We start from the raw sequence: 18188 nt of genomic DNA on the forward strand, positions 1-18188 counted from the left end.
GCTTACCTCAGAAGGACTTTGTCTGACGCTCCTGTGGGAAGGAAGCTAACTAACTAGCGGCATAGGATGAATGATTAGGGAACATCCCAACCTGTCCTAGTTCTACCCTTCACAGTAGATAAGGTAATCCAACAATAAGGGAAGGTTTCTCTCCAGAGTTGGTGGTTGGATTCTGTTGGATTAACCATGGGCAGCCATGATGGATGCTGAAGTCCAATCATTTCTGGAGCATCAGAGATGTCTTCCGCTATGACTCGAGATCATTCATATTCCGAGAGAAAGGGTGATTGTCCTGTTCTTCAAACCCTACAGAGGGCAAATATTTCACAAATTTAATATTAATCCTTAAACTATAAAATGAAGGAGGGGGGGGGGGAATAATTCTAACAATCTTCCTTGTTAATACCACTTTATAATGCCTTGGTAAGGCCATACCTGGAACGCTGCATCCAGTTTTGGTCACCACGATGTAAAAAAGATGTTGAGACTCTAGAAAGAGTGCAGAGAAGAGCAACAAAGAGGATTAGGGGACTGGAAGCTAAAACATATGAAGAACGGTTGCAGGAACTGGGTATGTCTATTTTAATGAAAAGAAGGACTAGGGGTGACAGGATAGCAGTGTTCCAATATTTGAGAAGCTGCCACAAAGATGAGGGAGTCAATCTATTCTCCAAAGCACCTGAGGGCAGGACAAGAAGCAATGGGTGGAAACTAATCAAGGAGAGAAGCAATTTAGAACTAAGGAGAAATTTCCTGACAGTGAGAACAATTAATCAGTGGAACAACTTGCCTCCAGAAGTTGTAAATGATCCAACATTGGAAGTTTTTAAGAAGAGATTGGATAACCATTTGTCTGAAGTGGTGTAGGGTTTCCTGCCTAAGTAGGGGGTTGGACTAGAAGACCTCCAAGGTCCCTTCCAACTCTTGTTATTCTGTATTCCCTAAAATGTGACCACTTAAGAACTCTTTTTCTCCTTTCACAGATAAGGGAAACTTATAGTCCTCCACTCTCTGTCTCCTTTTACCTTCTGGAATTTTAACTTACTCTTTTCAAACTAACAGAGTAAACTCGATCTGTTATTTCAATGTCTTCTCCTGTCTTAACTCCTTAATATTTACCCTAAATTAAAAAAATTGATCATCTCCCTGTTCCTGCAGTGATTATAGCTATGGAAAAGTTATCTCTTTGTTTATTGAATTGAGATCGACCTATGTTCTTATTTGCTTAGAAAATGCAGGAAGTCCTTGACTTACAACCATTCATTTAGTGACTGTCTGAAGGTACGTCGCTTACATCATGCTTACTATGGTTGCAGCATCCCTATGGTCACATGAGCAAGTATGGATGCTTAACAGCCAACTCATTTTTATGACGGTTGCCATGTCTCGGGGTCATGTGATCACATTTTGCAACCTTCTGACAAGAAAAGTCAATCTGGGGAAGCCAGATTCGCTTAACAAACCTGTTACTCACTTAACAACTCAGTGATCCGCTTAACAACCATGGCAAGAAAGGCCATAAAATGGGGCAAGACGGACTTCACTTAGCAGTGGCAATATGGGGCTCAATTATAGTTGTAAGTCGAGGACTACCTTTAAGGAGAGAAGGTATTGGTTTTGGGTGTTCTTTGTATTATATCAGAAATATATCATATCATAACATGTTCACTTTCCCCCACTTTTTTTCACCATGCTTATCAGAGGGGAGAACCAGCAGTAGGTGTAGAAGTGTGTGTGTGTGTGTTTGTGTGTGAACCACCAAGGAAGTTAAGGGCTGCCGCCAGAACCAACAAAACCTATTCACTCTTTTCATAGATTATTCCACTATTTAGACCAGCGGTTAGCAACCTTAAACACTCAAAGAGCCACAAAGGTCCTAACCAGAAGCCCCCCATTCAATTCTGACCTGAAGTCCCACCGTAGAGTTTCCTCCTAGTGCAGCATCCTTTTTCCTCTGCCAACCGGAAGTCCGGTTCTCCCACCACCACCACCACCACCACCACCACCACCACCATAGAGTCTCCTTCTAGCGCGGCATCTTTTTTCCTCTACCTGTCCTAACTGAAAGCCCTATCAATTGTGGAGCTGACCATAAACCCTGCCCCTTGCCATAGATTCTCCTCCTGGCGCACCGTGCGTCCCTCCCTCTCCCTAACCGGAAGCTCCTCTCAAAATTGTGGCACAGACCAGTGCCAGGGAGCCGCAGCAGAGGGATGGAAGAGCCACATGTGGCTCCAGAGCCACGGGTTGCCAACCCCTGATTTAGACTTCTTCAGAGTCATGAAGACTGTAGGGCCGTTTGAAGACATTGAATATACAGTGACGGCACATTTCCTGGACGCTGGGCATAGAGAAAAATACCATGTCCTAGGAGAGAGAATAGGCTGATTTCCTCAAGCTGTTCCCTTTTGTTTGCAGAGATATGGGATAATGCAAGTAGCAAAACATTCTTTCCTTCTGATGCAAGAATTTATCTTTGGAGAATCTCCTTTAATTGTTCTCTCTTGCTCTGTGTGAAGAAGTGCATGGACAATTTTGAACCGAACCAAGGACATTGTTTGATCGATTTGTGTATGTGTGTAAAAAAACACATCATCATCTTATTCTGTTGTCTTTAGAAGTGACGGGCCTTCCTTGCCTCAAATCAAGAGCGAGTGAGAACTGTTCAGAGGTGACCAGAGTCGGCCTCTGTAACCTATTTGACCTGAGTGTAGGGCTCATGATTTGAGAGGAGCACAACCTATTAAGAAGCTGACCTTTTGGCTACCAAACATCACAGGAAAAAGGTGAATTTTATCAGTGAATGGAGCAGCCACTGCCTGCTGCCCGGCCTCCAAAGAGGAAACAAATGGCGAAATGAGAAATAAACGACACTGACCTGGAGAGCATAAATTATATGCTGCTTTGTCTGCCACTTAGGAGGACATCAAGAATATTCATTGAATGTTTGAAGACTAGTTAAACTCTGAGACTAGCAAGGTACCACTGCACATTGTGTTCCCAGACACATCTTTGTTCTTATTGTCCTGAAAGTGGGGAGTTGGAACTCCAAGTGGTATATTGCAGCCGCACCAATTGGAGGTCTGCAAGAAAATTTTGATGACATTCATTGTCCATTTGTGGACTTACTCCCAAGTTGACCCCGTTCTTTAGCTGTTCCCTTTGTCTGGCAACTCTGCGTATGCGCACACTGGGAACAGGCTCCAGCTGTTTGTGTGCCTCACTGACTCTGATGGCAGCTGATAGCTGGCATACGGCCCTGGCCCCCTTTCTGTCTCCAAGACAGAGCCCTCATCAGAGCCATCCCCAGACTTTAGGACTGGCCCATGTTCCTCCTGAACCTCCTCACTGTCCGAATCTGCTGTCAGCTCTGGCTGACCGCTGGTGGGCCCACAACAGCTTTAGTACTTTTTTTAAGGCATGTTCGGAAGCGCCCAACTTGATGCAGGGAAATCAGTGGTGGGATTCAGCCAGTTCGCACCTATTCGGGAGAACTGGTTGTTAACTTTCTAAGCAGTCTGGAGAACAGGTTTTTGGAAGAAATCTCCTTTTGTTTTTTTCCATTTTACAGGGCTAATCCTGTAAGCAAGGCAGAAAAGAAACATTCTGGTGTTTTTTCTAGCCTATCTTTATTGCCCTGCTTACAGAAACTGCCTCTCCGGTTAACCCTTATTACATTGTAACAGCTAGACGAAGCACCCATCGACGTGAGTGATGTTGAGTTGGCCACGCCCACATGGTCACATGACCACTGAGCCCCGCCTACCCTGCTGGTTATTAGGGCAGAGAACTGGTTGTTAAATTATTTGAATCCCACCTTCGAGGCAGATGTTCCTATCGAAGCTTTCCTGGAGTGAATTCTTACGGACTTCAGCATCGATCCTCCCTTCTTGAAATCATCCAGATTTGGAAGTGGTCCTTTCCTTTCCAATAACAAGAATTGTACAGTTGATTGGAACTGCTACTCGAACGGAGGAATTACCCCTAGGGTTCTTGAGAGATAAGCATCCACTTTAAAAACCATCCCTGGCAGCAGCTGGATTCTTTAGTAAGCCATTTGGGTTTCTAAAAAAGATGGCAGATCTGAAACCAGGAGCCCGATGAGACAGCAGACCAGCTTAAAAAGTAAGCCGCGACTTTGACTTCAGAATACCAACAAGACGCAGCCAATTCTTTCCTCCTCCCTCCGTTTGTCGGAAGTACCAATTGCAAGAACTGGCCGTTTTAAAAATTTTTTAAAAGGTTCTTTCTTTTCGGCTTCTTGCTTAATGAAATTCATCTTTTTAATCCTTCCCAACAGCCAGAGTTCTCTGAGAGATTACAGAGCAGTTCAAAGTATGCCCCCACCTCTGTTCTCAGTCCCAAAGCTTGCAGGCTCTGCGGTGAATGATATGGGGAGGTGCCCGCAGCCGGCTGCTCTTTATCCAACCAGTTGAGGGCCTTCATGCTGGGTCTCTTTTGGGTTGCTGTGTGACTTTGTGCTGTTGAAGCTTTTCTTGGGGGACGGGGTGGGGGGTTCCAGTGGGAAGGATTGGAGGGAGGGAGGTTAATTGAGTGCTGTTTGCCATCTTGAGTGAAGACTTGTGATCCTGACTTTTGAATTAAAGCTTGTGGGAGTTTCCGAGGCTGTCTTATTTTTGGGGACAACACGGTGCCTTTTCAGCACATAAAGAGATGAATAGTGAAAAATGGACATGTGGGGAAAGTACACTTCTTCTGTTCCAATTATTGCAAGTGGCAAGTTTTGCTGTCTCTGTTTTGCAGATACAGCTCCTATTTCTAGCAAAAACCAAGAGGAGATTTTGTGGTCATGTAAACTAACTAGATTAAGGTTCCCCCTTGTATTTTGGCCTGGTGAAGTGTTTTTTTTTCCCCTTCCTTTACTTTCCTTTGCTCCATCGCATTAGGATCTAAAGGCTGATCTCCAGGGAGGTGTTTTGATGTACATCATTTTGGCTGGAAGTTTCACTTGGAGAAGAGGCCAGTTTGGCGATGTTTGGAAGCCAAGACATTCTCTTTCCATCTGATGGAACTTCTGAAGGAGATAATTCAAACATCTGCACCCCAGTACCTCAGCATGGCTTGGATATATGGCTCCTCTATGCAGAAGTGGTAATGTATACGGTGTAAATGCATATCCACAAGACCAAACTTAGGGCTGCAGGAAACGTCATTTCCTTGACTGGGGATGTATGTAACTCAGATTAAGAATCTCTTCAACCAACTGGACTTTTATTTCTTTACAGTCTCTCTCTTCATTGTAATAATTCTTATCCTAAGCCCAGAAAAAGCCTCTTATCTCTTTCTCGATACGACAGATCAAGTCCTGACTTTGCATCTTATGAATATACTTTAACCCTTGAAGTCTTTTTTTTCCTGATCTTTTTTAATTTCTTTCCTGAAAAAGAAGTGTTGTAAGCAGCACTACAACAGAACAGGGGTGGAATTCAGCAGGTTCTGACCAGTTCTGGAGAACCGGTAGCAGAAATTTTGAGTAGTTCAGAGAATTGGTAAAGACCACCTCTGGCTGGCCTCGCCCCCATCTATTCTCTGCCTCCTGAGTCCCAGCTGATTGGGAGGGAGTGGGGATTTCGCAGTATACTTTCCCCTGCCATGCCCAGCAAGCCACACCCAGCAAGCCATGCCACACCCACAAAACCAGTAGTAAAAAAAATTGAATCCCACCACTGCAACAGAACAATAGACACAGTTCATGCATTCACAGACTAGGTTGCTAATCAGATATAGATCTGGCAGCCCTAAGGATTAGCAACACGATCTGCTACTTTTAGTTATGATTGCAGTGTCAAACTTTTTTTTCTAAAAACAACAACAACAACAACGAGGCCTCCATTCTGACTACTCAAATGTTTATTTGTGTTTCAATCTAAAATCGCAAATGTGGAATAGTTGTGCAACCTGAACTGCTTCGATACATGTCAATTTAGTCAGGCGCCTCTTTTCAATACCTTATTCAGAGGTTAAAATGCTTGGTGTTCCTGATGTTACATTGATTGCATGAAAGGCAAGGGGTCTCCTTCACACACACCCTGTTATCTGATGGAGGGAATTGCAGGCCACAAACCCAACAGTTTTTTGTGAAACTGAACTGAAGTTCAGCGTCAGTTGCGCTTCTCTCAAATTGCCTGCTTATTTAAAGAGTGGATCCTTGAAAGCACCTGTTCTTCAGGCCTTTTCAAGAAACGGAAAGATCCTTTGCTACAAACCGGCAGTGAAAGCAAGAGGGGGGCGGGAGAAAACAAGAGGCTTTTTCAAATAAAATGCAATATTTATGGAGATTGTGCGTGATCGTCTTTCTATATACAGAAACATTGCGTTGGTCATCAATAGGAAAGGTGCAGATTCAAAGAGTAAGCACCTGTCCAAAGTGATCCTGAAGATATTAACGTTCATCTCGTTTGGAAGAAATATCCTTCTGGGTTCAGTTCCAAGACACTGGAAACATGGTGGCTGTTTGGAAAGATGGTTTTAATGGTGGACAGGATCACATTCCTTGGAGATCTTGGGCGAAGAAAAAAAAAAGGGAAGAGATGCTGAGAGTCCCTGAGTTTTATGCCCTCTCTGGGCTTTTGAATTTGAACTTGTACTCTGATTAGTTGTCAGACTTCCATGGGGCCATGCAGGGGCAACTCTGTAGGCTGTCCTGAGTCCCAGGCTTGGTTGACTCTTGCTGGGTGATGTAACCTTCTCAGGTGCCATGGGGTAAGATGGGTAGAAGGCTAATCCTACCTTTGATGGATCTTGGGTGAGGGCATTTGCCTATGAATAGACATAGCTAGAGACGTGGTGCTTCAGTGGCTATGATGCTGAGCTTGTCGATCAGAAAGGTCGGCAGTTCGGCGGTTTGAATCCCTAGCGCCACGTAACGGAATGAGCTCCCATTGCCTGTCCCAGCTTCTGCCAACCTAGCAGTTCGAAAGCATGTAAAAAGTGCAAGTAGAAAAATAGGAACCACCTTTGGTGGGAAGGTAACAGTGTTCCATGTGCCTTAGGCATTTAGTCATGCCGGCCACATAACCACGGAGATGTCTTTGGACAGCGCTGGCTTTTCAGTCTTCAAACGGAGATGAGCACTGCCCTCTAGAGTCTGGAACGACTAGCACGTATGTGCGAGGGGAGCCTTTACCTTTGACCTAGCTATCTCTTTATCTCTTAAGCGTGGACGTCTGCTGTGGGCTATTGAGGGTGGTGGGGGCTATGAAGAGGGAGTCTGTTTCCTGCCTAAAACCATGTTTCTCCTTTTCTCATCCAGGGAAATCTAATATTCTGCCTTTTAAATATTTCCTAGAATATTTCATTTTCCTAGGAGAGGGGTGAGCGCTAACGTCCTGCATCTCTAAGAAATGAATTTGTATCATGTTGAGGGTCATTTTTTTTTCACCCCCGAGGGTTTCCTTTTAAAACAACTTGCACAACTAACACAACAGGGAGAGTCCTCAGCTGAGCGGGTTGTCCCTTAATGCTGCATCTCTGGACTGGCAAAATGGTAGAGAGATTCTGAGGCTGAACTAAAAGCCCAGGGAAGGATAAAAGCAGGTAGAGGATTACTTATCCTGCTTTAAAAGGAAGATCTCAATTGCTAGGTGCTGAGGCCAGCTCAGCATGAGCACGGCTAATGGCCCTGCCATAAAGTGATGAGTGAGAAACTCACCTTTCAGCAAATTGCCCCCTCCTACACACACAAATCTTCCCTTCCCTCCAAAGCACCTACTGGAAGAATTGGGCTGCCTTTCACTGCCACCTTGTGTGCAAAATGCTGAATGGGAAAACTAAAAAACGAGGGCTCCACTTTGTGGAGATTCTCAGTCATCCAGGTCATGGTTGTCCCAAAGGTGCTTCACCCCCTGCCCCCCCCCCCAAAGGTGCAACTGGACTTTCTGGTTTTTCTTTGAAGACGTTTTGCATCTCATCCAAGAAGCTTCTTCAGCTCCGGCTGGATGGTGGGGGATGGAAGGATTTATACTCCTTGCAGACAGCTGGTCATTTGCATCCTTTTAGAGGGTCATTGAAGCACTTGCAGGTTTCTCTGTGACCTCAGGGTCACCTGAGTGGTGCAAATGGTTCCTGTAGTCTGCAATTTTTCTCTGGAACTCCATTCCTGCTCCCACACCATCCCAAGGGTCTTCATCCCAAATTGCATAGCTCAAAGTCTGTAGAGATGCTCAGTCATCCAGGTCAGGCCTTTTTTTTTTTTTTTCCAAGAGGCAACTGGATTTTCTGGTTTTCCTTTGAAGACGTTTCGCTTCGCATCCAAGAAGCTTCTTCAGCTCTGACTGGATGGCGGGGAATGAAGAATTTATACTCCTTGCAGACAACTGGTCATTTGCATTTTTTTAAAAATGTCAATCCAAATTACAGTCTGCACACAGACAGACGTTTTGCAGCATAGAACAAACAGATACGGGCCTTCGGGTGGCATGCTTTGATCCACAACACGCTGGGTCCTTCCAGTTAAATGTTCTAAATCAGTGATGGTGAATCTTTTCGGCACCGAGTGCCCAAACTGGAATGTGCATACGTGCTGGCCAGTTGATCTTTGCTGGAGCACCAGAAACCCGAAGACCATCTGGTTGGTGTGCATGTGCGCACTGGCTGCTTAGTCTTCGGCTTTTTGGTGACGTGGCCTTTGTGCGTGCTGGAGCCCTGAAAACCCTGTTGGAAGAAATGTCCTTCTGGGTTCGGCTCCAAGTGGGGAAAAAGACACTGGAGACACGGAGGCTGCTTGGAAAGATGGTTTTAATGGTGGACAGGACCGCATGGCTGGAGTCCTGAACAGAAAAGGTGATCACATGCTTCAGTGTTGGTGGAGAAGAGAAGAGAAGGAGAAGGAAGAGAAGATGAGTCCCTGGTTTTATGCCCTCTCTGGCCTTTGATCTTGAGCTTGTATTCTGATTGGTTGTCAGACTCCCATGGGGCCATGCAGGGGAAACTCTCTAGGCTGCGTTTTGAATCCAGGTTTGGTTGAGTTCTCAGATGCCATGTGGCGAGTTGGGTAAAGGGCCAATATTATCATGCCTTATAATCCCATCACTCTGGAGCTGAAGGGGAGAACTCTTTGTTATGTAAAGGGACTGGCTCAGGCTTTAATGGCTCATTGACAAAGGGGAATGGGCAGGAAGCTGCAGGGAGCTATTCTGTCTTTATAATATGTTTCTTCCTTTTTTTTACATCCAGAGAAATTTTCTGCCTTTTCAGTATTTCCTAGGATATTTCTTTTTTTTTTTTCTGGGAGAGGGCTGGGTGATAACTTCCTACAACCCGAAGACCAGCTGGCTAGTGTGCATGCGCATGCCATCTGCCTGGTGTTCAGGTTTCCGGCATGCACATGCATGCTGGCCAGCTGGCCTTTGAGTTTCCAGGGCTCCAGCACACACAAAGATCAGCTGGCCACCATGCATGCCCACGCCGGAAAGCAGAAGAGCAGCTGGCGATGGCGTGTGGTGTGTGCCCACAGAGAAGGCTCTGCATGCCACATCCGGCACACGTCCCATAGGTTTGCCATCACGGTTCAAAATGTTCCTTTAGGAAAGCGACCAACTTTTCTCTCCCCCAGTTCATTTCTGCAGCCCCCTCAAGGTCATCGTGATTGCCATTGCAAAGACGGATGCTGGGATTAAGTGCTTTGATTAAACATAATCGGTTTTTATTAGAGGGATCAGTTGCAGGTTCCCTCATATATTTTCTCAGTTTCTTTGAAGCTGGGGATGTTGTCCAGATGTCCTGATGAGCTTTCTGTCCTCGGTATTTACCTTACACGAGGAAATAACCGTGCTTGCTATGACAATATGGGGAAGGAGAATTCTGCCCCTCTATCCCAGTTGCTGAGAACCAATCTGGTGGAGTGGTTAATGAAACAGGCTAGAAATCAGGAGACTGTGAATTCTAATCCTGCCTGAGGCACAAAGCCAGCTGGGTGACCTGAGGCCAGTCATGCACACTCAGCGCTAAAAAAAGGCAGACGCTTTTGAAATCTTGGCAAGGAAACGGCAGGCTACTCTTGGAAGTTAGCACCCACCCCTCTGCTAGAAAAATGAGATATTTTAGGAAATATTAAAAGGGCAGAATATTTCCCCAAAAAGGGAGGCAGGAACTCACTCCCCTTACATTTGTCAATGGGCCATTAAGGCCTGAGCCAGCTCATCTGCAACACAAAAGACTTACCCCTCAGGACATGATAGGATTAGCCCTCTTACACCTCTCACCACCTGGGAAGATTACATCACCCAGCAAGGCTCAACCAAGCCTGGGAGACAGACAGCGTACAAAGTTAGCTAAGGCCCCCGTCCCCTGGGAGTCTGACCACCAATCAGAATACATTTCTTACACAGGAACAGGAAGCTCGAAGGCGGAGAGAGTATAAAACTCAGGCTCTCTCAGCATCTCTTCCCTTTTTCTTCAAGCTCTTCAAGGCATGTGATCCCCCATTTTTACCCCAGGACCTCAAACCATGTGATCCAGTCCACCATTAAAAAAAAACATCTTTCCAAACAGCCACCATGTTTTCAATGTCTTTCTCCCCACTTGGAACTGAACCCGGAAGGACACTAGTTCAGACAATCATCAGGAGTCAAGATCCATTCAAAGTACCCATACACACACACACACACACACACACACACACACACACACACACTTCCAGTTGATGTTTGCAGCTATTTGCAGCCTCTGCTAAACATGGTGAATGGTGGAAGTTACAGTTCAATAGCTGGAAGATTCTTCAGTTTTTGTAATCCACGAAGGAATTGTTTGATTTTTCAGGGTTGCTTCTGCTTACAGTTTGGAGCCCTGGGTAGGGGTGACTTTTTGTTATAATTGAAAGAGTCAAGACAGCGGTCTCTAGGGTGCAATTGAAACTTTGTCCATTTTTTAAAATGCAGGTTTTTTATGCAGTGTGTTCTGACTGAGGCTTCCCAAGAGCATGAAGCAAACTCCTTGCCCTGACAAAACACCCTTTTAGTAATTTGCTGTGAATTCGGCTCATCCACATCCAGCAAAGTCTTTCAAGGGAGGATTTACGGTCACAGACCTTTTCTGGCTTGGAGAGCTGCCAGGCCGATATCTGCAAAATGTGGCAAGGAATCTTGGAGACTCATGAACCAATTAAGCGAACTAATTGTCTCCTGCAAACTCCATTCCCCTTTTGCTCCTCTTTTATTTCCTCTGGGAGGGGCCATTCACTGTCCACCTGTGGCCTTACTCCTAAATCGACCCCTGTTCTTTAGCTGTTCCCTTCGTCTGGAAGCTCTGTGCATGCGCACACTGGGGACAGGCTCCAGCTGTTCACCTGCCTCACTGATGTCTGACTCTGAAGGCAGCTGATAACTGTCAGTTGGCTCTAGCCCCCTCTCTCCCTCCGACACAGAGCCCTCATGAGAGCCTTCCCCAGACTTTAGGACTGGCCCATGTTCCTCCCCAACCTCCTCACTGTCCGAATCTGCAGCCAGCTCCTCTGGCCACTGGCGGGCCACAACAACGTGCACAAATAAAATGGGCAAAGCTTCTGTCGCACTTTCCCAATTCCACCATCTCAATACCCTTCAGACACTCTTGACCCTGGGATGTTGAGTAAAGCTTGATGCTCTTAAGAGTGGCACTGTTGCTTTTGGCCTTTTCAATTTCAGGATTGGCACGCCATTAGGCAGGCACATTGGGTGAGGGCAAACCGTCCTCACCAACCCAACTCGTTCCCCTTAGCTCTTACACTCTCAAAATGCGATCTGTGCCTCTGGCTTCAACGGACACAACCCTACGCAAGCAGGGGTGGGTTGTTGCTGGCATTATTGCCGGTTCAGTGCATGCAAAAATGTTGCTCTGCGTGCATGCACGTTTGCCCATAAACAGGTCTGTGCATGTGCAAAACGTTAAAAACATGAAAGAAAATTAAATTTGTACAATGAAAATTGTTCTGCACACACAGAGAACCAAAAATCAAGATGGTGGCGCCATAGGAGAACCAGTTCAGGGGCGTGGCAGGCCTGGGTCGCTGCCAGTTCCATCCACCCAGGCCGCCAAGTTACTACCAGTTCGGCCAAACTGGTCTGAACTGGTAGGAACCCACCTCTGCCAATGAGGAAGAACTCTTTTAGCAACCAGATTTAGGGCTTGTTCCAACTTGCACACAACTATTGGACCAGTATCTCCTGCCAGTGTCTTTCCCCCCGCCTCCCCGGCTGGGTTTCCATTCTGTTTTCCTCAATTTTTGCCTCCAGCTTACAAAGGCGAAGAGCTGAAGTCTTCATTAATTGTACGCGTGTCAGAGAGAAGCATCCCACCCACCCCCTTACTCTGACACCATCCAAGGACAGCCTCGAGGCGTGTGAAAGCTGTTAGGCTTAATCACCCATTACTTGGGAGGGAAAGCTGGCAACAGCCGTGAATGGGAACCAAGACAATAAAAGCCAGATAGGGAGCAAGGCTGTGAACAGCAAATGTCATGCCAGCATATTTTTCGGCTGCCTCAAGGTCGGGTGGAGACTAGAGCAGTTCAGCTCAGCAGCAGCAAAAAGCTTTTCGACTGAATTTGCTTCTGGATTCCCTTCTCGGGCTGAAACATCCCTTCCCCTCCCCCCCTGCCCACACGCACATAAACCGAGCAACCACTGGGTGGCAGCAAAGATCTTCTAGCTGCCATCTAGTGGTCATCAGGATGTTTTGCATCCCAGCCTTACATTGGACAAGCAGAGAGAAATAGGACGAACGTTTCACACACCCTGGGGACGTGATGGCGAACCTTTTCAGTGCCAAGTGCCCAAACCGCAATGTGCATGCACGCCAGCCAGCTGGTATTCGCTGGAGCACCGAGAACCCGAAGAGTAGCTGGCTGGTGCGCATGCAAGTGCCGGCCGCCTGGTCTTCGGGTTTCCAGCGTGTGCATGCACACTGGCTAGTTAGTCGTTGCGCATGCTAGAGCCTTGGAAACTCAAAGACCAGCTGGCCGGTATGTATGCGCATACCGGCCCAGCCACCTGGTCTTTGAGTTTCCGCCATGCACATGTGTGCTGGCCAGCTGGTCTTCACATGTGCCAGAGTGCCGAAAAGCCGAAGACTAGGTGGCTGGCATATGCATCAGGCATGAAATCCTATTTTCTTCACTACCGGTGCAGGAGCAGAAGTGCGCTCACTCCGCTTTCATGCGGCACTTCTGGGCATGCATAGAATCTTCTACACATGCACGATGATGTCAGCTTGGCCACCACTACCAGTTCAGCTGAACTGGTGCAAACTGGCAGAATACCACCTCTGGTATGTATGTAGAAGAGCAGTTGGCAATGGTGCTCATGCCCACAGAGAAGGATCTGTGTGCCACCTCTGGCACATGTGCCATAGGTTTCCCATCACGGCCTTGGGGTAACACAAGAACTACAGGATTTCCAATTTATTGGAAGGAGATCTCTACAGACTTTTAGCTATGTAATTTGGGGTGAACCCCCTCAAATGGTGTGGGAGTATGCACGGATTTCCAGAAAAATTGCAGACTGAAGGAACATTTGCACCACTCAGGTAACCCTGAGGACACAGATAAACCTCCAAGTGCTTCAACGACCTTCCAAAACATGGGTGTCAAACTCGTGGGCTGTGGGCCGGATGCATCCCATGCTGGCCACACCCACCCCCAGTTTAGTGAAGGGCAAAAAGTCATGATATGTCGTGTGACAACAACGCGACGATGTGAGTTTGACACCCTGCTCTAAAAGGATGCAGATGTCCAGCTGTCTGCAAGGAGTATAAATCCTTTCATTCCCACCATCCAGTCAGAGCTGAAGAAACTTCTTGGATGAGAAGTGAAACGTCTTCAAAAGAAAAAACAGGAAAGGCCAGCTGCCTCCTGAAAAAAGCACCTTTGAGACAACCACGACCTGGGTGACAGAGAATCTCTACCGACTACTGGAACGGAACAGCTCTTAGTCTCAAACTTGAGGAATGTTGAACGGTTGAGACAAATGTTTGACTTCAGTCTGCTCTTCGCCTTTTCGGGAAATAGGAGATCCATATCTTTAAACATTGTGGTTACTCGGGGCAATTTGAACAATGGTGAGAAATCTTCTGTTTGCTTCCCAGGATAATTGTTCTGAAATGTCATTGTTCCCAACAAGTATGAAGAGCGAGGAGGAAGGGAGGAGAGGAGAATGAACTATTCTGAGATGAAGACTATGAATTTAGACCAGATATCAAGGGCTTTTGATCTGGGGTTACACTGGGAGGGAGGAGGCATCGGTTACCTAAACACAAGTCCAGACAAAGCCCATTGTTTGGACAGTGATTGGACATGAGGTGTTGCCTTCCATCAGGTCAGACCGGTGATTCCGTTCTCTTCAAACCTGAGTGATGGCCAAATTTCAAGCCAGGGTTTTCCTCAACCATACCTGAAAATGCAAAACCTTGCACTTAGCAATAAGACTTAGACCAATGGTTCTCAACCTTCCCAATGCCGCGACCCTTTAATACAGTTCCTCATGTTGTGGTGACCCCCAACCATAAAATTGGAGTCTCGGTTCCTAAGACCATCGAAAATATGTGTTTTCTGGGAGTTGAAGTCCACAAGTCTTAAAGTTCCCAAGTTTGGACACCCCTGTCATAGGGCTTTCAAATTCTCAGAAGATGCCATTAGAGAGATAAAGTTGGGACTATCTATTGGCTCACCTGGGGGAGGGGGGGAAGAAAAAGAGAAAAAGACTACTCTGTATGCGCGAGTCGATTTTCCTCCCTCCATTAAATGCGGTATATCTTTTCATCACCCCATGTGGGTTCTGAACAGAACCGGCGTGAGATTCAGTGCTTCGGTGCCTAATTGCTCGGCATCAGCTATAATGGAATCTGGCGAAAATGTCACTGATTGTGACAGAGCGATGGTTGACAAGCTGGAAAAAAGCTTCTCTTGGTGACAGAGCTGAAAATGTTCGCGGCTCAGGGTTGGGAAGGAGCAGGGACGTTTCCTGCTGCAGTCCTTGTCTTTCTGTGGAGGTGTAGATTGCGGGTCTTTCTGGCGAGGGGTTACTCCCCCCCCTGAAAAAGGATGCGGTCAACCTTGAAGGTGACCTGAATGAAGCCAACTTGGAGCTTCAGGATTGCCACACTGAAGCAAGGGATGGGGAAGGGGGATTAGAGATAGCTGGGCTTGTGCAGTCAAAATAAAAGACTTTCTCCTGGGAACCAAGGACATTCTCACACCTGGCTGAGTGGAGGAGGAGTAATAACAAGAGCAATAGCCCTTAGACTTATATACCGTTTCACGGTGCTTTTACAGCCCTCCTCTAAGCGGTTTACAGAGTCAGCCTCTTGCCCCCAACAATCTGGGTCCTCCTTTTACCCACCTCGGAAGGATGGAAGGCTGAGTCAACTTTGAGCCAGTGACAATCGAACTGCTGCAGTGAGCAGAGTCAGCCTGCAATACTGCATTCTAACCACTGCGCCACCAGGGCCAAGGAAAGGAAGGGAGAAATAGCACTTAGATGTATATACATCTTCACAGTGCTTTTAAAGCCCCCTCTAAGTGGTTTACAGAGTCAGCTTATTGCCCCCAACAATCTGGGTCCTCATTTCACCCACCTCGGAAGGATGGAAAGCTGAGTCAACCTTGAGCCTGGTAAGATTCAATCGGATTCAAACTGCTGGCAGCCGGCAATCAGCAGAAGTAGCCTGCAGTACTAACCATTGCGCCACCACGGCTCTTCCTGTTGATGCCACCAGATCAGCAGATGCTGCAGTGATTGGGCCATGTGACCGATGGTTTGGGGTTGAGGGAAGAACTTTTATTTAGGGGCCCTTCAGAGTCGGTTTTCACCAGATATGTGCCCATATGAGATTTCCAATAAAGCTATTCTCTGAGGAATTCACCTGCCTTGGAGATTTGCTTGCAATAGATTTATTTCTTGGAACCCTGACCGATGTCCTGACTTGCCAAGAAGAAAAGTAGCAGGGGGTCTCCTTGGCTTGAAATGGAGGGTAAAAATTTGGTGTGTGTGTGTTTGTGTGTGTGTGTCACATCTTTGTCTGTTGCATCAAAGATTCTAAGCAAAAAAACGATTGCTTAAATTTCCTTTTGGGTAAGGTAGCCTTAACAATGGCTCAGTGGCTCAGTGACGCTCAGCTTGTTGATCAGAAAGGTTGGCAGTTCGAATCCCTAGTGCTGCGTAACGGAGTGAGCTCCCATTACTTGTCCCAGATTCTGCTAACCTAGCAATCTGAAAGCACGTAAAAAATGCAAGTAGCAAAATAGGAGCCACCTTTTGCGGGAAAGTAACAGTGTTCCGTGCTCCTTTGGCATTTAGTCATGCCGTCATGCCACATGACCACGGAGACGTCTTCGGACGTCTTCAGCTTGGAAAGCAAAGAGTGAGCCTAATGCAGGGGTGTCCAAACTTGGCAACTTTAAGACTTGTGGACTTCAACTCCCAGAATTCCCCAGCCAGCTGGCTGGGGAATTCTGGGAGTTGAAGTCCACAAGTCTTAAAGTTGCCAAATTTGGACACCCCTGGCCTAATGGGAAGAATGGCCCTTAACACCTTTTAATCCTTCTTGTCCTTCCTTACATTTGGAGGGATGGTTTGCCACCATGTAAGGACACATTCATGTGTGGGAATTTGGCCTGCCCTTTAAGTTAAAATATCAGAACATATTCAGGGTAAATCCAGTCAAGAAAGGCAAAAGTTCTGTTTTCTATTTGCATTGTTTCCTTGCGGCTGCTTTTGTGCCTTGAAGTCAGTGCTGACTCCTGGCATCTGCCTGGACAAGTCCCTGCAGCTTTCTTGGCAAGGTTTTTCAGAAGCGGTTTGGTTTGGCATCGCCTCCTTCCTAGGCCTGAGAGAAAAGGGACTGGCCGAGGTCATCCAGCTGGCTCTGTGCCTGAGGGGAGACTAGAACTCACAGTCTCCTGGCTTCTAGCCAGATGCCTTTTCACTCCCTCCACCAAATTGGCTCTTGATTTTATAGCAGCCTAAATTTGGGAAATGGGGGGGGGAAAGGGTGGGGGAGCCAGAAAAGTAAAATGCCACATAATTAAAGTGCAGGACGATTGCTAATTAAGTGGGAAAGAGGTTATGACATTCAAATGGGTATCTAGAGCATTTGAAAGCCCGTGGAGAGGATTATTAACTATTAAGGATGGATGCATACATTATCTAATGGACTCAACTTCCAAATAAGATCACGGTCAGCTTCTGACATCCTTGGGAAGCTGCCTGTCCAGCTAATTGATATTACCTGCCATTTTTTCCCCTTAATTTCTTTTTTGTTCGTGACCGGGTATCTAGAAGTATTTTAATTTCCCACAATGCCACTGGGCCATTTTCCACTTCCCACAATTACCGTACATAAGAAAGATCTACCTCCTTCAGGCAGAGCCCTAATGGGAATCCCAAAGCCCTTTCATCACATCATCACCCAGCAAGGCTCAACCAAGCCTGGGACTCAGGACAGCCTACAGAGTTGCCCCCATGGGAGTCTGACAACCAATCAGAATACAAGCTCAAATTCAAAAGCCCAAAGAGGGCACAAAACTAGGGCACTCTCAGCATCTCTGCCCTTCCCCTCCGAGGACCTCAAACCTGTTAGGAACTGGTGCGATTAAGCACTAGCAATGAACCCCAGGTCAAGGTTATAACAGAGCAACCCTGTAAAGTATACGCAGCGTGCGATAGATAAAGCAACCACACTGAATAATGGATAGTAAAGTAACAAAATAAATCTTTACTTTTTGAAGAATATAGCAAAATCCATAAACACAGCCAAAAAGTCATACACAGAAAAAGCAGTCCAATACTACCAAGATAACTTGGATACAATTAGTAAATAACTTACACACAGTAAGTAGTAGCAACAGTAGTAACAGTTAGGCAGCAGTTATCATACAGCAATCAAGAGAGAGAGAGAGAGAGAGCAACAACATCAGCTGCAATTTAAAGGCTGTAATCTACTAATTAGCAGAGCTCCTCTCTTAAAGATACATAACATGCCTTGTGCAATATATTGTCTACCCAACTTGTTGGTTACACCCTAACAAAACCATGGGGTCTTGTCCATGATCAATAAACCTTCTTTCCAAGCGACTTCCATGTTTCCAGTGTCTTTCTTCCCACTTGGAACTGAACCCAGAAGGACATTTCTTCCAACACTCCCCAGCCCCAAAATGGTTGCTGAAGGATAACATTAGAAGAATTAACGCTTTTTTG

At 46.3% G+C, this 18188-nt stretch overlaps 1 protein-coding gene across 2 annotated transcripts in view; it reads left to right on the plus strand.

Annotated features, from left to right (window-relative positions):
* The window catches only part of CD164L2 (CD164 molecule like 2), a gene marked incomplete at its 3' end in the record, with an annotated part of 37125 nt that extends 30813 nt beyond the window's left edge, over positions 1-6312 (plus strand). Inside the window, exon 6 of one of the 2 annotated variants that reach the window (XM_081962798.1) lies at positions 4908-6312. In XM_081962798.1, coding sequence (XP_081818924.1) covers positions 4908-4914 — 7 coding nt within the window. Of the gene's footprint in view, positions 1-1815; positions 3368-4907 lie in introns of those variants that run through there. The other variant, XM_081962797.1, reaches the window with a different exon arrangement.
* Between the last annotated feature and the right edge of the window lie 11876 nt (positions 6313-18188).

Source organism: Natrix helvetica, assembly GCF_964273705.1.
Source record: "Natrix helvetica genome assembly, chromosome: 9".
Taxonomy (NCBI): Eukaryota; Metazoa; Chordata; class Lepidosauria; order Squamata; family Natricidae; genus Natrix; species Natrix helvetica.